At 45.0% G+C, this 21,383-nt stretch overlaps 1 protein-coding gene across 3 annotated transcripts in view; it reads right to left on the bottom strand.

The window, feature by feature from the left end:
- Positions 1 to 21,383, bottom strand: part of Prdm1 (PR/SET domain 1) — a 93,668-nt gene that overhangs the window by 3,365 nt on the left and 68,920 nt on the right. The window contains exons 1-4 of one of the 3 annotated variants that reach the window (XM_051164221.1): positions 15,909 to 16,438; positions 14,107 to 14,355; positions 7,394 to 7,513; positions 3,860 to 4,112 (exon numbers count right to left, since the gene is read on the bottom strand). In XM_051164221.1, coding sequence (XP_051020178.1) covers positions 3,860 to 4,112; positions 7,394 to 7,513; positions 14,107 to 14,355; positions 15,909 to 15,950 — 664 coding nt within the window. In that variant the 5' untranslated portion in view covers positions 15,951 to 16,438. Of the gene's footprint in view, positions 1 to 3,859; positions 4,113 to 7,393; positions 7,514 to 14,106; positions 14,356 to 14,618; positions 14,887 to 15,908; positions 16,439 to 21,383 lie in introns of those variants that run through there. The other 2 variants (XM_051164222.1, XM_051164223.1) reach the window with 2 other exon arrangements.

Raw genomic sequence — 21,383 nt, 5'->3', positions numbered from 1 at the left:
GTTCCCAAGCACCAAAGAAAACAGAGGCAGCAAGGAGGAAAACATTTACTCGTAGAGACAGCATATGGTCCCTGGTAAGATTCAGAAACAGTGAGGACCTTCCTAGATTAGCGACGGCCGCCTGGCCCCATTGCACAGGGCAGACGAGGCCTGCAGGAGACGCCTCAGCTCAGTCTTCCCTGGCCAAAGGACAACACATAGGAAGCGTAGGGTGAGCTGTGTTCCTGGGATGCTCACTCAAACAGGCACCCCTGCCTAGGATGCTGAGGGCATCAGCAGCCGGGGTGCAATGCTCTGAGAAGCCAGGTTCTTGGCCTCTGCAATTGGGAATGGTGCTTAAGACACCGTAAAACAGTATCCTTTGTACACTCTTATAAAACAGCCCTGTTTGGCTTAACTGAAAAGGAACTCCTAGCTTGCTACCTGATAGGTCTGAAGATGAACTCCGTGGAAGCCCTGAGCTTAAACTTTTCAGACCCATTCATTCTCCAGGCTGACAGGCTGGAGGGATTTGATTCCAGCTGGAAAGCTCTTTAGAGGATGTTATCTCCTGCGGGTTGTTATCAGTTTCTCCTGGGTAGCCAGGGCACCAGAATAAACACAGCGACCCAACACTATCAGAAAATGCTGATGAGGGTCAGTGACGGAAAGCTTTCTGAGGGAGAGCAATTTCTCTCAAGCCTCTAAACCAAAATAAATACCCCCCTTATCAGGCCAATATCAGTCTTACGGGGAGGCCCAGCAGGCAGGAAGTTCAAATTGTCACTTTTGTTTTTTAAGGCTAAAATGGTAAAGGAAGAGAGAGACAAGTAAGGTGGAGAGTTGATAGGCAAAGCATCCCACAGTGACAGGAAGGGATTTACTGGAGGTTAAAAAAAAAAAAAAAAAAAAAAAAGATAATGATTTAGAAGCATCCCCAGGTTAAAAGAAAAGAAGGACATTTGTGTGCCAACCCTCCTAACTCTGCCTTTTTGTTGTTGTTGCTGTTGGTGGTGGTGGTGGTTGGGGTGTGGGGGAGGAGACAGGTCTTACTATGTAGCCTTGGTTGGTCTGGCACTTGTTATGTAGACCAAACTGACCAAGAATTCAGAGAGCCACCTGCTTCTGCCTCTCAATTGCTGGGATTAAAGGTGCGTGCCACCACACCCAACCCCATGCCATTTCTATGTGGTAAATCACATCAAAGACTCATAATGTTTTTGTAGTCTCCCCGCAGTGGAAACTTAACACATGGAGTTTAAAGAATTGGGCCCTCTCCCAGTGCGAAGGCCGGGTTTAATCATAGGCATTTTTGCTAAGCACCCCAATGACTGAATGGATCCGAAGCCAATGATTGAGCCAACAAAGGAAGAAGTCAGAACGTTTCATCTTCCCTGCGACACACGTAGTGTAGTGTTCGGTGTCTGTCTTCAAAACACCAGGCTGACAGCTCATCCTGAAGGAATATCCTCCCATGTCTCTAAGAGACTTTACAGCTGGAAAACTGTAGGCTGCATGTGAAGGTACATTTTTAAAAACTCATTTTTTCAGCAGCTGAGTAATCAGAGGAACTGCTATCATTTCTAACTCTCCCACTTAGCAGCCTGAGTTAACATGAAAAAGAAAATCAAGCTCTGTTTTTGTTCTTAAATCTTAAATGGCTGTAGGCGGACAGAGTCATTTCAAGAGTGAGCTGCCTCTGACGGTTCTGATGGCTTAATTGTGTCGACTCACATTTTCGATCTATAATAAGTACCCCCAAGACTACAAGAAAGAACCTAGAAGTTCTGCAGTAGGCAAAACAAAGTCTGTTTTCAACTGAAACCGAGAAAGCAGATTAACATGCAGAAGTCTATAATTTGGTCAACTGATTTCTAGATGGGTTAGTTAGATAGATAGAAAAGAAAAATTACCAAAAAGGTTGGGAGGGCTGGAAGCTAAATTTAATAGTTCTTTTTTTTTTTTTCACCTTCCCACCTCCCTTTTCTTTCTTGCCAGTTTGTGATATCTGGGCCCTCGCTGCCCTTCATTCTTTCCCTACCCCATCCCACCCCCACCCCCCTAGAGTCCTTAGGGAGACTCTGAACAGACTCTATTGTGCTTTCAGCGTAGAAATCCAGCACAGCTCATCATGGACACACGATCTACTTATTAGGCCTGATGAAATGCTGGAAATTTTTCTGATCAGAGTCTCAGTCATCAGTTGCCACACCTGAGCCAGCAGGTTTCCCAATCAGTGGCAGGAGCCTTGTCTACCACTGTCTTGTTAACTCTCTCTCTCTCTCTGTGTATCAGGAATATCCCCCAAAGGAGGTGCTAACGTGACACTCAGAAGACTCCTGGGTGAACTCAAAGGGCTAGCTGAAGAACAAAGCTGTCATCTCACAGTGTACGTGAAAATTCCTTTGAATACATAGAGCAAGCACTTGAGCCAGGCACGGTGGGCACATGCCTGTCATCCTGGCATTTAGGGGCTGAAGATGGGTCAGAAGTTCAAGGCCATGCTTGATTACCTATCAAGTTTGAGATGAACCTAAGCTGCATGACCCCATATCCTTAATACAACAACAACAACAACAACCCCAAACCCATGAGATGAGGGATTGCTACCTTTGGCCAGGATGGATGGTGCCCACCAGGCCAAGCTCAGGGGTACATTTTGCTGAGTTAGGGACCCTGGGCACAAACCCTCTAATGTGATCTCACAGGAAAAGTACCGAAGTTGTGATTTTTCAGAAAATTGAATATTCCTGAGAGCCTACGCGTTGTAGAATAAACATGGCCAGCTAGACAGAGTATCCGATCACGAAGCCATTGGTCTTAAGGTTAAGATACTAAAATTAATATTTATTTCTAGTGTCTCAGTGGTAAAATGTGAGCCATATTTAGTCTCCAGGGAAAGCAAATGAGACTGTACAGTCAAAACTGAGTATCAGAAACTTGGAATGCTCTATAGTTTTCTGGAAAGGTTTCCTCAAATTTAAGAGAAGATCAAAATAAAAACTTTTAATCCTTCAACATTTCATTGTAACCAAAATGTGGACATTTGTGCTGCAAAAATTCAGCATTATAACTCGGAATAACCAGAGTTACAATAGGGGTTAGGATTTTTTATTCTTAAAGTGTTTTTAAAGCTGACTTGAGAATGACTGAAATACAGGGATGCCTTGTAGCCTTGTAGAGGTCATGACAGCAGATTTAGCAAAAAAAAAAAAAAAAAAAAAAAAAAAAAAAAAAAAAAAAAAAGTAAAAGCTTCTAAACCTAAGGGACCAAGAACTTGTCAAGATAAAGTGATAGGTGGTTACCGTAAGACTGATTAAAAGATGAGATTAATTCATCTTACCATAAGGAAGGAAGCTAAGATAGGAAATCTTTCAGGGTTATTCACTTAGACTGCTTGAAAAAACTGTGACGGTTTTTCTAGAAACAGCCTTCCACATCATGGCTTTACAGCCACGTGTCAGTGAAAACTCTAAGCCCTGAAACAGTAGGGCAAAAAGGGACAAAGGCTGGCGCGTTCAACACGTCCACGCCAGTCTGCTTCATGCCTCCAATCACCCCTTTCGCATAAATTAGAATTAAAAATATATTTCTTCCTGTAATTTTCTAAAATCAACATTCAGGGTTGACCATAATGTGTGTGTGTGTGTGTGTGTGTGTGTGTGTGTGTGTGTGTGTGTGTGTGTGTGTGTGTGTATGTTTCATAATAAGGACAAGGGATATTAAAAAAATGTTTTCCTTTTCCTAGTCTTAGCTAAAGCCACCTACTTAGTCCAACAGATGACGAAGCCATATAATTAGACAACGTGTTATTAGCTCACAGGACCAGGACTGACATTACTGGCATTTTTTAATTTTTTTGTTCTGTAATCCACTTACTGAGATTCATCACTGTGAGCTCTCCAGGATAAGGATAGTGGAGCCTCTCCGCAAAGTCCCGACAATACCACACAAGAAGTTCCTGGTTCGCAGGGATGGGCTTAATGGTGTAGAAGTAGATATTCATCCCGTTCTGACAGGCAGCCAGGTTTTGCTCTCGGGCAGAGTGAGCCGGATTCACGTAGCGCATCCAATTGCTTTTCTCCTCATTAAAACCATCAATGAAATGGTGGAAGTCCTCTCTGGAGTAGATCTGTCCAAAAGAGAGGAAAGATGAGGTGTGAAAGGCAACCAGCCGAGAGCCGTGGGAAGCTGCCCTGAACCTCTCAGGATCTTAAACGCGAAGGAGGAGTTCAGCACCCATGACCCTACCCCTCATTGCTTAGTTAGAGAAAGAATCACTGGTCTGCTGGGAGTCCTCTTGAGAATCAGCAGAAACACAGGTAAGGTAAATTGTGTTAGTTACCTCTTTTTTCTCCATTTCAATTTTACGGTCTTTTCATGTTGGGGAGTGCATAGAGAAATAATAATAAAACACCAAAACTCCTAATTAACGAGCAGCCCGGGAGTGGAGGAAACCACCACAAAGACAGCACTCTTGCTACAGTAGCGAATAGCGAATAGGTGACTCTGCCCAGCACAGTTCCAACTATGCTGACTTTTAGTGCCTTGAGTCACGGGGCAGGCTAGCAGAGTGCTGCGTCAAAGCAAGGCTCAGCTCCTTTCTATGGCCTCTGTACTTGTGTTTCCTACACCTCCGCCCGGGGCTCAGACTCTGCAAACATCCTCCACCCCCCCAGCCCCGAGTCCCACAGTAACACTTGTTCAGATGAATACTTGGAACCCTGCCTTTTTGTGGAAACACTGGGTGGGGCGAAGGTGAACTTCACCTGCCATAACAAAGTGAGCCACTGGCACAGAGGCCAGAGTTTGGCTGCCTGAAGAAGTCACTTCTCCTCCTGGTAAACTTAGGCAGCCCTGTGCCTCTCTTTCATGCCAAAGGCGTAAAGAGGGACCCCGTATCTGTGAGGAGGCTGGCCAAAACAACACACACAGGACCAGGAGTTTGGGCTTTTGAAAAAAGAAGATGAAGGAAACTGTATGGTTCTTGTAAAGAAGAGTGTGCAGTCTGACCCTCGGCGGCGCTACCTCTGGCTAACAGCTGTAGTCACAACGCTTGGTAAAAAGGCAGAGTTAAGAAGAGAAGGGGGAAAAAAAAAAACTATTCCTACTGAACCAAGGGGGTAATAAACTCACTCCTTATCTTCTCCAGAAAGTTCCTTTCTTTGAAGAGGCACTGCCTTCCTTCAGACCAGAGAGCTTTCTTTACACACAAGATACTCTCCAAGAGGCGCTGTGGTGCTTATGTCCCCTGAGACTCTGCTCAACAGGGCAGCAGGCTAGCTGTGTGATAGGCTCTCTAGCTCTCTCAAACGTTATCAGAAATTAAAAAGGAACTCTGTCCCTTTAATACGGGCAGTAAACAAGAGAACCAGTTTCTTTTAAAGGGTGACTTCCTGTGAATTGTGAGGGGGATGCATGTGGCTTCATCAAAGCAGCCTGCGTGAGCTTCCGCGGTGTGTCTTGTTAAGAGAAAATGTAAGAAGACTGGCTGAATTCAGCTAGCAAGAGGGGTTTTCAAGTTTGTTTACTCTGTCGCGAAAACTTCCAGGAACATGGGGTTCCATCGCTTTTGCACCAGGGCGGAAACTGCTAGCAGAGGGTGTGTTGATCCTGGTCGGCTTTCCACGACTACAGTTTACTGTACCCTCATTTAAAAACGGCCTCATGGATGTCATGAAGTCACACACACACAGCCCAAGAAAATAAAATCGTGCATTTGTAAATCGTGCACCGATGGCTGCCTTTCCCTCTATTATCGAGATTAAATACATGCTGACTCATAGAACAGTTACAAGAAATGTCACTGGTTTCTCACTTGAGCATCTCTTTGGCTGTGTCATTTGCGTGAAACCCTTTCATTCCTCACAACAGATGTTCATATTCCTGCCCCACAAACCAGGATCTTCCAACATGTGAGATTTATTCCCTACCATCTTTGTTGCATTTAAATAACTCCTCCCAAGAAGAGACTTTTGGTTATTTATTATTATTTTGTAAATCTTTAAATGAAACAGATCTGGGGGAGGGATGGGAGATTCTCCAGTGTTTCTTGACCTTTTTTTTTTTTTTTTTTTTCCAAGACAGGGTTTTTCTGTGTAGCCTTGGCTGTCCTTGACTCAATTTGTAGACCAAGCTAGCCTCGAATTCAAAGAGATCTGCCTGCCTCTGCCTCCGTGAGGGCTGGGATTACAGATGTGTGCCACCACAGTCAGATTGTCTTAATTCAGACCATTTGAGATCAAGATTAACATACCTCCATGGCTCCCATCTGAGAGTTCAATAAAGGTAGAAATGCTCTCATATACTTATATTGTGAATTTCCTAGCAATATATTTTCACACCCACTAATTAGTTAATAAATAAAAATTAAGAACAAATACTTCTTAGGAAATCTACCAACTACAGTTGTAGAAGTAGTAAGTTAGTTTCTGGAAACAAATATCCCGGATGAAGAAAGGCTCTCTCAGAAATAACTTTATTAGTACTTTTCTAATCAAAGCTTTTTAAAGTTTTTTTTTTAAATGCTGAAATATCAACCAGAATAAGCACCATGCAGTTTTGGTTATTACCATTTCTTCAGGTGATGTGTACTTTCTGTCTGTCTGAGCGAAACCGCTCATTAAATTTGCATAAATAGCTCTTCATTTCCAAACTAAGGAAACTGAGCATGGCACAGACAGGTTGAGGAAAGGGAGGCTGGCTCTTTGTTATCCACTCCCAAAGCAGTTTTTACCCATGAATGCCATCTCCCAGGTTGCTTCAGAGCCCATGCTAACCCTGACGTGCCAAAGGAGACCGCATAAGCCAGACCTGTCTTCTCACATGCATGTGAGTCTCCTTGTGCTTAGCAACTTAGACACTGTCTAAAGTAACAGTCTTTGGTGGAGGTGGATTTAAATAAAGCCACTTCTAGGGTCCTTCTCTGTCCCACTAATCCCTCTTCTACTTATAGCCTCTCTTAGTGACACATATCTTCAAGATAATACATTTATGATAACTCTTCCATTCAAATGAAGTTAACTCAGCAAGAAATTAAGACAGGGCGAAATGAAATCTAAGGCTTGGTGAGTCATTACTACTTCCTGGAAGAGAAATGCAAATGAACCTACCCTTGAAGCAAGCAGCAAACTGTTTCCCTTCATCACAAAGCTGTATGTAATGAGTTGAGAGAAAAAAAAAAAAAAAAAAAAAAAAAAAAAAGCCAATTTCTCATGTAGTCCACACCTAACCTCCTAGAGCCAAGATTTCCAGGCACAACATTTAACCAGTTTTGCTGAACTTGCTCAGAATTCCAGTGGTTCCTTGAATGAGCTCCAACTGGTTCTCACCACAGGCTGAGAAGGAAGCGACCCTGTTCTTTAAGTTCCAGTACTGAAAAGGTTAAAAAAAAAAAAAAGTTTCCTTACTTACCCGCCAAAAATATTTCCTGTTGGCGTTCTTGGGGACTGTGTCATTGGTGTAGACTTCACCTATGAGGGGTCCAAATCTTGTTCCCTTTGGTATATACTCCTTACTTAGTACCCCAGTCACCTAAACAGAGAAAACATGGACGCATTACTCCAACTCTAAAATGCCAAACCTCGTTCTTTTCAGTGAACTGAATTGCCCATTGATAACCTAGCCGTCTGATGTCTCCACAATTAACAGGAAGCTACATCACAGTCATCTTTGAAAGTCGTGCATGTGCCGAACTAGTCCAGGGCAGTGTTTCTGGAGACTATTGACTATACTTTTTCTTGCGTCTCACGCTAGAAGATTGGGAGACCAGCACTCTGTTCTAAGAGAATAAAGCGGCCGAGTGAGCTGTTGCGATTAGCTTCTTCAGTCCCCTAGTTCCTCCCTCCCTCAAACCATAAACACAGTATGCTTGAGGGGAATGAATAAAGAGTTTTAACCTCAGAAACCAAAATAATGCCTTTTAGTTGTTCCACAGAGGCCGAAGGAACCAGAAACCAAACACATTAAGGTTTTTCCTCCCCTACCTTATTCCAGAAGAGCGCCCCCCCCCCCCATAGCTTGTAAGAGATCTTTACTAGAAGAAAGGTCTTTCAAGTAACTTTGTTCTGTGGCATCTACTCAGTGGTGGTCAGAAGTCCCTCTTTGAAATAGAATGGGTAATGAGGAGACTGTGGCTTCTAAAAGATGTGGCTTCTAAGATCTGAGGAAGTGACCTTTGCAGACTGAAGGCCTCGTGCATTCCGACTCTGTGGGGTTTACTAGAGAAAGATGTTAACTATGGCGCTTCTTCCTTGATCATAACTTTCTTTTTAGGGTATTTAAAAAAAAATCTCAGACTCAAGCTAGGGAGCAATTCAAATGAACTCTAAGTAGCTCTTTATACCTTTTACAGGGTAGATTTATCTTCTTATTTTAATGTTTGTTCTGGTTCAAAACAGTAAGGAATGCTTTCCTGGGATGACCAAGGGCAGGGTAAAACTGTTTATTTCTACTAGTATTTTTCTTGATGGCTATCATATAACTATATATGCAAAATGGCAGGTGCAGATAAGCCAATCAATAGCTGTTCAGATGGTTTGCAGGAAAATCCAAGACTTCATTCCATTTCATCAAAAATTAAATCTCTGTTCAGGATGCAATGGGCACACCTGCACAGCTGGGACGGGCACACCTGCACAGATGGGGCGGGCTACTCTTTCTCTTGTCAGTTTTCTTTCTTTCTTTCTTTCTTTTTTTTTTTTTTTTTTAGTTCTCAATTGCCAATTTTCTTAAATAATTTAATATTCCTTATACAAGTCAGTGGGGCGTTCTTATGACAGGGAAAGGGGAGAGAAGGAGAAAATGTTCCGTGCCCGGCACAACTCGAAACAAAGTTGGTGAGTTAAAAGTGCTATTTTTGGTTCTATGTGAATTTGTGGCAAAGGTCTGAAAAAGGCAGATGTTCATCTCCACCTCTGCCCTCAGTTACATCTGTCTATGCTTCCAAAAACACTTCATGATTGTTGTTGTCGGTTATAGCCTGGCTGTGGGGAGACAGGAGCATCTCAGAGATACTGAGGGAAGACTCTGGAGATGAAAATATATACAGAAAGCTCGGCTAGCCTGCTGTGGTCCCAGGCTTGTGTAGTACAGATTATTGAACCTACTTTGTAAAAGTCATGCAATTGTCTTCTATAATACACAAATTATTAGACATTTACATTTGAATACTTATTCCATAATATTAAAATGCCAAACAGGAAAAACAAATAATGCCATTTGTCAGTGAGCCAATAATTAGCAGCTGATCATTTCAACATATCCACTTTAAAGCAGTAATTTTAAGAAAGGCACTCAACTGGTTCATCAACTTTGCTTTAAATTATAGCCTCCTGCAGACAGTGTCTTGGGAGTCAGAGCTTGCTTACCAACAAGGAACATTACATTGAGGTCACAGTCTTCCTTCCAAATTGCCATTTTTCTTTCTACACAGAAGGGCCTCCTGGTTTTCACCTATCAATCTTACACTAAGAAAACACATTTTCCTGTGGCCAAAGGAAGTTAATTAGCATCTTGTGCCTACACCAAAAGAATGTGGGGAAAATAAGCTATCTAGAACCTTTTAAACACAACTATGGACTTGGCAGTGTAGATATTTAAATCGGTATTGGAAGCACCTGTCATCTATAGCGTCACACATGCAACTGAACAGACAAGACGTGAATTGGTCAAAAGATCAGCCAGAAGGTGCTAGTGTGGCTTCAAGTCCCAGCCAAAGGTGGAGGCAAGAGACTGGTGAGTTCAAGATCAGTCTGGGAAATATAACCAGACTGAACTTCAATATTAGATGCCTTTCTGATGAACAAAATAGAACCTTAATAATTAGAATGCTTACTATACACAGAGCCGAGGGAAACAGGAACAAGAACACTGACAGATAAACAAGGACACACAATTCAGCAGTCAGAGATTAGAGGACCCCTGTAGCTTCTAAACATCACTTGCCTATCACTAGATGCGGTGGCCTATGCCTGTAATCATAGCAGGCAGGAGGCAGGAAGATCAGCAGCTTGTGGTCTGCGATCCGACTACAGACATCTCAGGAGTCTATCTCAGAAAACAACATCGAAGCCATTCCAAGTTCAGCATGCTAGTAGCACACAGTAAACGCCTCCCTGTCCTGTCAAGTCCATGTCAGATGTGTTATGTAAAGAAGACATTAAAAACTGCAACTCGAAGATTATGGTGATTGTGGGGTGTGTCTCTGGACTGGGGGCATCAGAGCCAGAGAATGGAGAGTAGGAAGGCAAGTGAGAGTTCTCTCTCTGGTCCTAAGAGATCCAGACGAGTCTCTTAGCCCAACCCCACCTCTCTAAGCTATTGTTTACCGTGTTCCATCCTAGGGGCAAGCAAATGGCACAGAGAAACTTGGCCTGTGCATTGAATTACACAGTGCTAAAAAGACTAGTGTGTTCACCTAACCCAGGAAGGAAACTTCACTGGAACTGACCAGGGTCCTAAAGAATCACTACTGGGCACTGGCCGCTGTGTGCCTTCTGCAAACCTATCAGTGGGAGAAAGGAGCCTCCAAAGGCTGCCTCTGCGTCACTTGCCACACTAAAGAAGCCCTTCCTGTTTGCTTTATGTGCTGAGAGGACCCCTCTGTCACGGGGTGGGGGGTGGGGGGGCACAGCTGTCTCTGTCAGTGTCTCAGGCTATAGAATACAAACACAAATGGTCCGTAGCTTTGAGACAAAAACCAGGGTTTCTTTCAAACTTTACAAAATAAAGATTTTTTTTCTTTTACAGTCCAGGATGAAATGAGCGGGAATAAAGAAGGGAAGTCTGATAATAAGGACAGCGTGGGTTTGGTTGGTCTTTGGAGAGGGTGTGATATTCAAGCACAGTAGAAAGTGTGGGCATGTGAAGAGACTACGCAGTCTCCAATGTGGTCTGAGCGTCTTCACAGCGCATTAAGATTGCTTTAATTACTTGCTGTCTTCCTGCTCCCTAAATCTCCCCCAACAATTAGAATTTTTTCCCCTGTATTTTTTACTGTAAGGGTATAGACCAAGATGTGAGTCTGCACTTCAGCTTGGTTTTCTTTCTTTCTTTCTTTCTTTCTTTCTTTCTTTCTTTCTTTCTTTCTTTTTCAGCTCAGTCTTCAAAGGAATGAACAGGTGTTTTTGAAAGGTTTCCTGCTTCGCTATCTTTATATGAAAGGAAACATGGTGATGCTTTGACACACACTCCCAAGTAAAAGAGTGTGGAGGTGGCATTGCATAGTGTGGTGATATCTTTTTACAAATGGTTCAGTTTAATAATGGACTTCTTTTATCAGAATGGGTACTGTGTCCCTAGATCTACCTGCTATTTGTCACCACTCAACTCCAGATCAGAGCCACAGTGCCTCCTGAGGCCAAAGCAAGTTCAGCTGACAGCTGAAATTGTGTCCTGCTCCTAAACTAAGCCTCCAGTGTCAAAGTGAGCTTTCTGAAGTCAAATATCCATAGGCTATTTCAGGAGGCCGAAGGGGAATTCCCCACAAGAGAAGAACCCACCAGGTTAAACATTCTACGAGTTTGAATTGCATGTCTGGAATCGATTTTAGCTCTGGAAATCGGCGGTAAGGACAGCTTCAGTAAAAGTGCAGGATGCTTCGAAGCCAGATCTAAAACCCAATGTTAAGATCAGAAATACAGTTTGTATGTTTTGTTTTTAAACCAAGGGGGTGGGGGCGGTGGGAAGGTGCTGACACATAGCACAAATTCATAATGAAAAATGATCTTGTTAAAAAAAAATCCCCAGGATGTCAGCACACAGCACATAAAGTAACAGCTTTTGCTCCTTTAATGAAAACATTTAAAGATGGGTGAGATAAATCAGGCAGATTAAAAAACTACATGTAGAAAAGCCTTTCCCCTGTTTTCACAGCTCAGGGACTCTCAGAGCTAAGTGAACAATGGCAATACAAACATTTCCTGGATCCTAGATGCGTCTGGCCTGGAACTAGTTTGCAGCCATCACATCCCCTCAGTGGCTCACTTCTGTCATCCTCTTTCACCACCCCAAAGGAGCTGTCCCAAAGTTCAAAACAGGTAAGAAGGAGGTGGGGTGGGGGGTGGGGTGCAAAGGGAGAGAGAAAAACAGGCACACATACATTTTCGTGTAAATTTAGGACAGGATGATTTAATTTTGTTTCCTGGTTGCTTTTGTGATTGAGGACTGAAGAGGTCCCACAACTGTTCAGCTGTTTCACTTAAGTAAAATATAGAGACAGAGGCTTTAAGACAAACAAACAAACAGAACCCCCTGACTTGCTATATGTTGTGAAGGACTCCCTCCCTTCAGAAACATTAAGTGCTGTCTGTCTCTTTCTGGTTGCTTAACATATAGAAATTGGGAGAAATTCAGTAGGAGGAAAAAAAAAAAATCAATCAGGCTTAGTAAAAAGATGGGTCTGAACTGTGTTAGGAAGATAAATAAAGCCACAGTGACACCAAGAGGGACCAGAGCAGCATGATTCAAAACTACCTGGAGCAATGGGAGAACTTTGCTCCCAGTCTGGGCCTGGCTGGAACCATAGCCTTTGGGGAAGTCGCCTGTCTCTCTCTGAACCTTGAACTAAATGATCTAACAGCATAACTCACTCAGCCACGGTTTTCAGTAGGATTGGCAAAGGCTGAGACTCTTAAGAGCTTGACTAGGAAGGGCCGCGCTTCAGGCAAGAGAAGCTGGTCACCCGCAGAACGGGGTAAAGCTTTACTTCTACCCCAAGAGGCTACAAGACAACAGAACACAAACAGACCCTTTTGAAGGCACCAATATTTAGTTAAATCTGATGTGGCAAAAACCACACTACACCCTTTCAAGCCCCAAACAAATGCTATATTGACTACAAGGGCTCTGAACTCGGAGGCTTTCTATTGAGAAGAACATTGTTTTCAGGAAGAGGTATAATTAAGGCTGGCCTCTGGGGTTACATATTTTGGTAATATTTATATGCAAACTTCAATTTAAAAATCACTTTTTATAAAACCCAACACTATTCTCCCATCAGAAAGAAAACAAAGAGTGGAGCTTTAGTGACTCTCAAAGCAGAAGCAGAATTCCTCTCTTTTAAGTTTAGATCTCTCTCTCTCTCTCTCTCTCTCTCTCTCTCTCTCTCTCTCTCTCTCTCTCTCTCTCTCTCTTCCCATCCCCTCCTTGCCCAAAACATTGAGGTCAGACACACAAACAGGAAAGAGACAAAGTATTTCCCGACTCCTGGGATTCTTCTCCATGTTGTTCCTCAGGGAAGAGGAAAGTGATTTAGCATGCTCATAATGAATACTCCCAGGAGCAAATCTAGAATTCTTATAACACAGGATCCCCTTTTCAGTGCTCCCCCAAGACAGCAAGTTATCAGATACCACAACACTGTGGATGACAGTGAGGGCTAGCCTCAGCAACTTATCCCACCAGGAGAGCAACTGCAGCCGCCAGCCAGAGTCTCAGAGCAAGAGGTAGTTCTGCAAATCACCTCTCAGCTCTAATTATTATATAAAAGGGTAAACACAAGTCCTGTGCTCCTCAGGTAACCACCTCTGAAACAACAAAGAGTGTGCCCACTTCAGAAGCCATTAAGAAGTGGGCCCCGCCAGCCTGAGCAAGGCGACAGAGCCGCCACAGGTAACCGGTGGCTGGTGAAGTCATCTTGACAGTGGACACTTTTACGTGACCTTCTTCCCGGTTAACGCTGTCACTTCAGTTCATAAACACGTCAGGGTTTTGAGAATCATTTTTGGAAACCCAGCTAATAAAAGCTGGCTCGTTAAAAGAATAAAGCCATCTCACGAGCAAAGGGAGACAGAAAGAAAACTTGGGTTTCTAAGTTTCCTGCTTTGAAAGCGGCTAGACAACAGGGCCAGTAGGTGAAGCCCTGTGTTCCCTTCACAATGCTGCCAGGCCCCCGAGCTGCTTGCAAGTCAGCTTTCCAAGGCATGTCAATTTGCCAAAAGATTTAACTGTTTACTAATTAGTGCAGATCAGCTGAAGGTAGAAGGAAATGGATAGGAACTGGCCTGAAGAGAAAGCAATGAAAACACTTGACTAGGGAGACCAATTATTTGCCAATGCGTATAAATTCTCCTGATTCTCCGAGATAGTAGGAGAGCCAGTCAGTCTTAAAGAAGGCAGAGGCTTACCTCTTTGCTGTTGCTGGTGGCATACTTGAAAGTAAGGTTCCTTGGTAAGGATGCCTCCGCTTGAACAGAAGTGCCCCCATCAGCGCCAGAGTCCCAGGCGTGGTCGTTTACTATGTATGTACACTTCTCCTCAAACTCGGCCTCTGTCCACTGAGTCATATCAGCGTCCTCCATATCCATTTTCATGGTCCCAGTCCGCCCTGCCAACTCTTGAAACTTCACGGAGCTGGAGCTATACTTGGGGACAGCCTGGAAGAGAAAGGAAAGGCCTTTAATCCCCATTGTCCCGCGTTCTTGTGGCTCCCTCTTAGAGGCTATGACTAACACAGCAGTCTGAAGACTTTAAAAGCTGATGGAGTACAGTTGAGAAGAATCCAAAGCGGTATAAAGTAGACTGCCTTGAAGAAGCATGGTTTTAAAACGCAACCCTTTGGCTGGAAAAAAAAAAAAAAGTATATATGGGAACCTCATCGGGAGAAAAAGACCCACCTTTGACTAACCCTTGGCTTTACCTCTCAAGGCAAGAAATACATTGTGGGCGCTGCTGCGTCCTGTGTCCCGGGACGCCCGGGGTCATGGCCGCCAGACCCTCGGCTCTGTGGAAAAGCTGCCTCAAAGAAGTGTCACAAACAAGGGGAGGAAGAGGAAGGAGCGCTGTCTGCCTCTGAATGAAGCTAAAAATGGAAAGCGCGTGTGGTGCTGGAGCGGAACCCAGCCTGCTTTTTCCAAATGGGGAAGACTGAACTTTCCCACCAGCTCCCTACGCGAAACAACTTTCAAAACAACAGCCCCCCCCCCCGCCCCTCCCGCAACCCCTTTGCCCGCGCGCTCGGTCTCTTTCATCCTTCACCGGGGAAGCCCGAGAAGGGTTGCATCCTGCCAGCATCCCTGAGCACCAGCCTTCCGGAGCTCCCATGGACCACAGGGGGAAAAAAAAGAAACGGGTGAAGGGGGAAAGACCCTGCAACGTTTTTGGATCGGTGGGCATCTCCGTGGCCAGATAGGAAAAGTAAAAAACAAAACAAAAATATTCAATAGAATTCCCTGAAGAGAATTCCTTTAGGAGCCCTCAGCTACAAATAGCACTTTCCATTTAAATGTGAAAGTGCATGAATTCCCAGAAGTCACTGAAGTGGCACAGTTTACTGTAACTAAAGTTGTACAGAAGACTCGGGGATCCTGCTGCGGAAGAAGTGCTTCCCAAAGAGTAAAAACAAAACAGATAAACAGCCTTTGCAACGCATTCCCACATAGACGCGCCAGATAAAAATTAGGAGTAAGGCTATCCATGTAAGAACACGCGCTTCTAAATGTAAACACAGCACTGTGAGAGTCCCTCGAGGTGGTTTTAACATTTCCCCATACCTTCCCTAAATATGATGCTCACTGGGGGGCGGCGGCGAGGGGCTAGTTGTCTTTGCCCGGTTACAACTTAAATCAGCTCATTTTTATTTAGTTCCAACACGTAAGGTCACGTTGGACAAACGACGTTAAAGTTAAATACAATTGAAAACCTAAGCTAACCCGGAATAGTTACTTCGCTGGCAGCGCGTGGGGAAACGGACGAGAACCACTACCGAAATTTCAGTGAATCGACAATTATGTCTAGAACTGAAAGGGTTAATGATTCATGGGGGAGTGGGGGTGGAAAAAGTCTTCTAAATGTTTGACAGTGCTCCGCGCACTAAAGCAGAAGCATTGGTTTCTACTGCGGCTGCATTCTTTTAAAAAGGAAATAAAAGAAAAGAAAAAAGGAATGAAAAGTTTTCAAGCCGGATTAAAAACAGAATCTGGTTCCTTACCAAGGTCGTACCCACAGGTTTTGCCAAGAGAAGATCCAACATCTGAGATAAGCCTCGCTCACGTCCACCCAGTCCACATCCTCCCGCGTCCCTGCCGGGTTGAGCTGTACTGACGCGCACCTCGCCGGTCCCTCCTTTTCTACCGCCGCGGGCCGGGCTGGCTCCGGGAGGACAGGTGCTGCGCGCTGCTCTTGCGTCTCCGCAACACTGGAGGGCCGAGTGTCACGGCAGCACTGTCAGCTAGCGCGAGCCACTGCTCTTCCCCCTCCCTGCCTTGTCGCAGACTTCTTTACCCACTGACGGGTCTGATTCACTCCTACCAGCCGCCGGGATGGGGGCGTGACCGCACCTGGCCAGCCCAGCCGTGCAGCGTGGGGTTCAGGGCTCTCCCTCCCCCCTCCCCCCAACTGCGAGCCGCGGCAGCTTCCTCTCTTTGCAAGTGGATTTCAACACTGACTGGGAATCTTCTTACTTCCCTTTGCAGGCGCTTGCTCTCCACGTTTACTCACGCTGCCATTGTATTCTAAGTACTCCAAGATCGCCAGCTTCCTGTCGCGGCAGAATGGGGCGGGGTGGGGGGTGGGGACTCCTCCTCCGAAGAAAACCCAAGTCACCTAAACTCCGTGTCTCAGTTACAGGATCCGGCGTACTTGGAAGGAGAGAGTTAAAGTATTTTGGCGTCACATGCAATACAAGGTCGCTGTTTAGTCCTGGAGTCATTGCCAATGAAATGAACACTCTAAGGCGTTTCTCCTCTACTATTTAAACGTGTAGGATTTCATTTCTCCTGCTATCTGAATACATTCATGTTTGGATACACCTAACTTCCTTCTTTCAACCATTTGGAAAGAGGGAAACAGGAAAAAAAAAGTTATAATCATATACACTGGTTTTTGTTGCTCCTGACTCTTCATCCCTAAACCCACAGCCAGGCTTCCGAGCTTGCGCATACAATGGAGAGCAGTTAAAAGGGGGCTCTACTGAACTGAGCACCCTGTGAGTGGAAAGCCGTTCGAGGCAGTAATTAGTGGGGCTTGTTCTGAGCCCGGCTGGCTTCACCCTTCAGCCCCACTCACTCTTCTGGAGAAGGAAGGACATCCTGTGATGATGGCACACAATGTCCTGTTTGTTTATTATTAAGACCTTGCATTCCTGCTTCTCATTACAAAACAAACCAGATGCTTTACTTCCTTCAATGGTCTTGTGCCTTCAGCAAGGAATCCTTTAATTCACAGAGACAATGATGCAAAAGGGCCCATTTATAGCCTCCACCCTATCACAGCTCTGTTTAGGTCTCAGAAATTCAAGTCTTCCACTTTTCTTGTTTGCCTCAGCACAGCTGTTTTTTTTTTTTTTTTTTTTTAATCTCTCTGGCAACCTTAGGTTGTGGTATCATTTCTAGTATTTTAAACACACGAGACACACACGTCCACCCACATCCAGTTCCACACCCACACTCACACACCCAGCCCCAACCTAATGATACCAGCTTAGTCATACAATGAAGTGGACATTTCAGTATTTGTTTACAGGAAGAAATGAAACACAGCAAAACAAAAGCCCAACTCAATCATAAAGACAGGCCCTGTTTATCTATCTTTAAGTTCTCTTTCTAGAAACTTTCCCAGAATTTTTTTTGTGGGGGGGGGGTGGGAGGCTTGGGAGGAGTAGGTAGAGAGGATTGTGTCACAGAAAATGCTTAGTGCATCTAAAAATCCTCCTACAATCTGTGTAGTTCAGAACAATCAAATTCCTGCCAGGGGACAGAGTAGCACCCACTCCTTAGGGCTCTAGGTCCACCTGTTATTGCATATTATGCCAGAGGGGGCGCTAGCAGCAAGAAGAAACAGGCTGTTAGCCTACTCTTGTGTCAGGGGTATGAAACTGAGTGAACAATTCTTACGAGTTCTCAGAAAGGTCCGAGTGATAATTAAACAAAAGAAATCCAGCCTTCTGCAGAGGGTTTATTAACTAGTGCTGAGTCAGCACGACGGTGCACAGAAAAACAAAGTAGTCATCCCTAGGGCTGGCCGGCTGCAAGCTGTCTTCACTGCAGATCAGTTAACAGGCTTTTCACTTCCCTTTCAGGATAAACTCTGCTCTTGGGCCACAGATACTGTGCAAAGTGTCAGTGACTCCGCTGCTAGGGTGTAAAGAAATAGGCAAAGGGTGGCGGGCAGAGTGGGAAGAGGGCTATTTTAAGCCAAATGTTTGCTTTAATGACTGGAAGATGCCAGTGAATCAACTCACTGTTAATTAAGATCAGCCTGCACTCACCTTCTGAGCTGGTGAAATGGGCTTGGGTCTAGAGAGGACGCAAACATCAAATGCCAGTGTGAAGCTTAGCCAGGCAACCCTAAAATTAGTTCCAGGTGCTCCAGCTGGGCTGGACAAAGCCATAGGTGGGACTGGGTGGTGGGGGGCGGGGGAGGACACAGCACTGGACTATAACATCCTTGGAGTGTTTGCTTCTTGTTTCAAAGAGCTGAGAAACAAAACAAAACAAAATGAGTAGCTTCAGGATTGTTTTTTTTTTTTTTTTTAATTTTTATGATGATTATGCAGTTAAGGACAGATAATGGTAGAAGTTAAGATGAAGGCCCTCAAAAAAAGAGAAAAGATAGTGGGAAGGAAGTAAGATCCATACTCAGGAAAATCACACACATAGCGCAGAACGCAGGGACAGTACAGCGCAGACCTGCTAAGCCAGAGAGTTAGGCTGACTGTGAACAGCACCCAGCCATCTCCGAGGGCCTGGAGGTCCCGCACACTGGGAACCCCAGAACACCCAGAATGTGGACTAAGCCTGGGAGACGCTAGCGCAGGTGTGGACTCTTAAGTATTAAAATATTTGTTCTAAACAATCACTAGGTACAGTTTGAGTCGCTTATTATCGTCCCCGGTGTTAGGACATCCAAAACCTCTCAGCAGCTGTCTTTACTGTTCACCCTTTCTCAGGTCGACTTCTGAAGACTCTGTTAAATGGGGGCATATCACAAACCATCACGAAAGCTCCCATCTCAGAAATCTGGGTCCTTTTCCTTTGATGCCTCCTCACCAAGCAACATTCATTCAATTTCAGCTCCTGGGCCAGGCCCCGTGTCCCTCCCCCCCCACCCCCACCTCCACCCCCAGCCTGCTAGTCTTTGGGTGGGTTGGGAATCACTATGCAGGCGGCCGGATGACTGTATGGGGAAAAGGACTACTGTAGCGATTTGCAGCAGGAAGGGAAATTGAGCACCAAATCTGGAGACTGGACTCCACTTGGGCTAAAAAAAAAAAAGAAAAAAGAAAAAAAAGAAAAAAAAATCCTGGCCCCTAAGGAAAGTTAAAACACACACACACACACACACACACACACACACACACACGCACACACGGGAGAGGGGGGATGAAATATGCTCAAGATGAAACAAATTTTCGTTTTCTAATCCAACTCTTGCTCTACCCAAACAAGGTCAGTGACAGGCTAACCACATCAATGGAGCACCCGCCTCCCCCCTCCCTACTCACTCCCACCCCACTCCCTACTCACCCACCCACCCACCCTCACTCTCCACACCCATTTCCCACTTCCTGTAAGTTAGGCATCTTCATGCTGGTAAACATTTGGGGACCAACTGTATAAGCCTGAGCCTAAAAGAGGGGCAGTGTGTCTTTGAAGGCCTCCCACATGTCTCAAAGCCAGGCTGGGAACTATGGGGAAAGGGGGGGGGGGACTTGGCTTTTAAACTTTAACAGCCTTTTCAACTCAAGTCATTGGGCTCCGGCTGCCTTCCTTTCTTAAAAGTCGGGCGAGACGAGCGAGTATGTGTGTGTGAGTGAGAGAGAATGTGTATGACACATGCTGGGTTACAATACAGTGTGTGTGTCATGGGCGTGATATGTGTAGGTTATGTTTCAGTGATGTGTTAAATCAATTTGAGAATAGTTCCAGCTTCCTTTGCATGACACAGCTTTTACCTCCCCAAAACTGGGACAAGCATTGTCAGGGCCTAGACTTTGGAATGGTAATCCTAGGGCCCTGTGGAAAGTTTTAGAATGATGTCAGTGTTTTGACTTCCTAAAGAAGGGAAGCAAAGATTAACTAAATTAAAGCAGGGCTCTCCTCTCTCACTCTCTCTAGGAATGTAGCAAAGATAAGTGCTCTCCTGAGGCCTGTAGAAACCTTCAGGGTGGCTGGCGAACTTCTTAACACAGTCCATGTCATGACACCTCAGTATATTTTCGGTCCAGTCATCGGAGTCACAGTTTGGTTTTTAATCTAATTATTCGCACATTTTTGAGTTATTCATCCAGTTTAGCATCCACCAGTTTAGCAAATAATGCCAACAGGGACCGTCATGCCCGTGGCATTTGTGAGGGAAACCACGGTCGGTTTCCAAGATCTGATGGCCTTTCCCACCATGGTTTTTACTACAGTGATTCAGACATGAGCGGGATCTTAACTCCTGAAAAGGCTGTGGGAAAAGCAGGCATGCCTGAATCCAAAAGACGTCTTCTAGCCTGGATTTGGTGGGGAAAGGGCCAGTCCTGAAGTACTAGGAGGCAGAGCAGAGATCCTCAAGGAGAGAGGGGCACCCATCGAGGCAGGCGGCAGGCATACACTCAAATGTGCTTTCCTTGGGGGAATCTCCTCTCAAGAGTCTGAGGGAGGAAGGATGGCTCCACACCAGTGAGGCCCTGGAACAAGTGTTTGCCTCTGTCTTTCAGTGGAAGGACAAATCCCACGGCAAGAGGAAAGGCCTACAGTGGAAAGAAAAAGTGGTGTGCACAAAGCCTTGGGCTCAATTCCTAGCACTGCATAAAAGCAGAGAAGGTGACAGATGCCTAAATTCTCCACATGGGGGGGTGTTGAGGCAGGAGGATCAAAAATTAAAAGTTTTTTTCAGCTACATAACAAGTTAGCCTAGGCTATCTCAGACTCTGTCAGGGAAGGCCAAAGATGGTAGAGGATGGTGTGCATGTGCGTGCGAGTGCACATGTGCGTGTGTGCTCAAAAGAGAGTTCACAGTAGGAAAATGAAGTCTTTGAATCCCTGACTCCTGTCACACACGGAAATTCTGCTCACGGAGTTTAGTGCTTTACCCGAGCTGAAGACTAGATTCACACCAAACCCCCACCTTCCTACCAAGAAAACTGAGGACCAGATTTCCAGAAGCTCAGAAAACAATGTACCCCCTGGTTTCGCTTACAGTAACTAGATCTCACCTGCAGTCATGACCCCCTCATCCCCCAGATGCCAGCTCACAGGCATTGCTGCTGCCTTGGAAAACATCCCCACTCCCCATGCCCTTAACTTGCTGGAAACCAAAACCCAGAGCTCTGAGTGTCCCACCAGGCTTAGAAAGGGGGGACCGGACTGAAAGCCCAAGGCAGAGTCTTGTATGTTGGGCCTAGAGTTGGGAGTCAAGTAAGTGACTGGTCCCTCAAATACCACCTTTTCTACCTAAGAGGTTGCGAGGTGACGAAGGA

This window comes from Acomys russatus, chromosome 21, assembly GCF_903995435.1.
Source record: "Acomys russatus chromosome 21, mAcoRus1.1, whole genome shotgun sequence".
In the NCBI taxonomy this organism is placed as follows: domain Eukaryota; kingdom Metazoa; phylum Chordata; class Mammalia; order Rodentia; family Muridae; genus Acomys; species Acomys russatus.
This window is presented reverse-complemented; position numbering and strand designations above follow the sequence as displayed.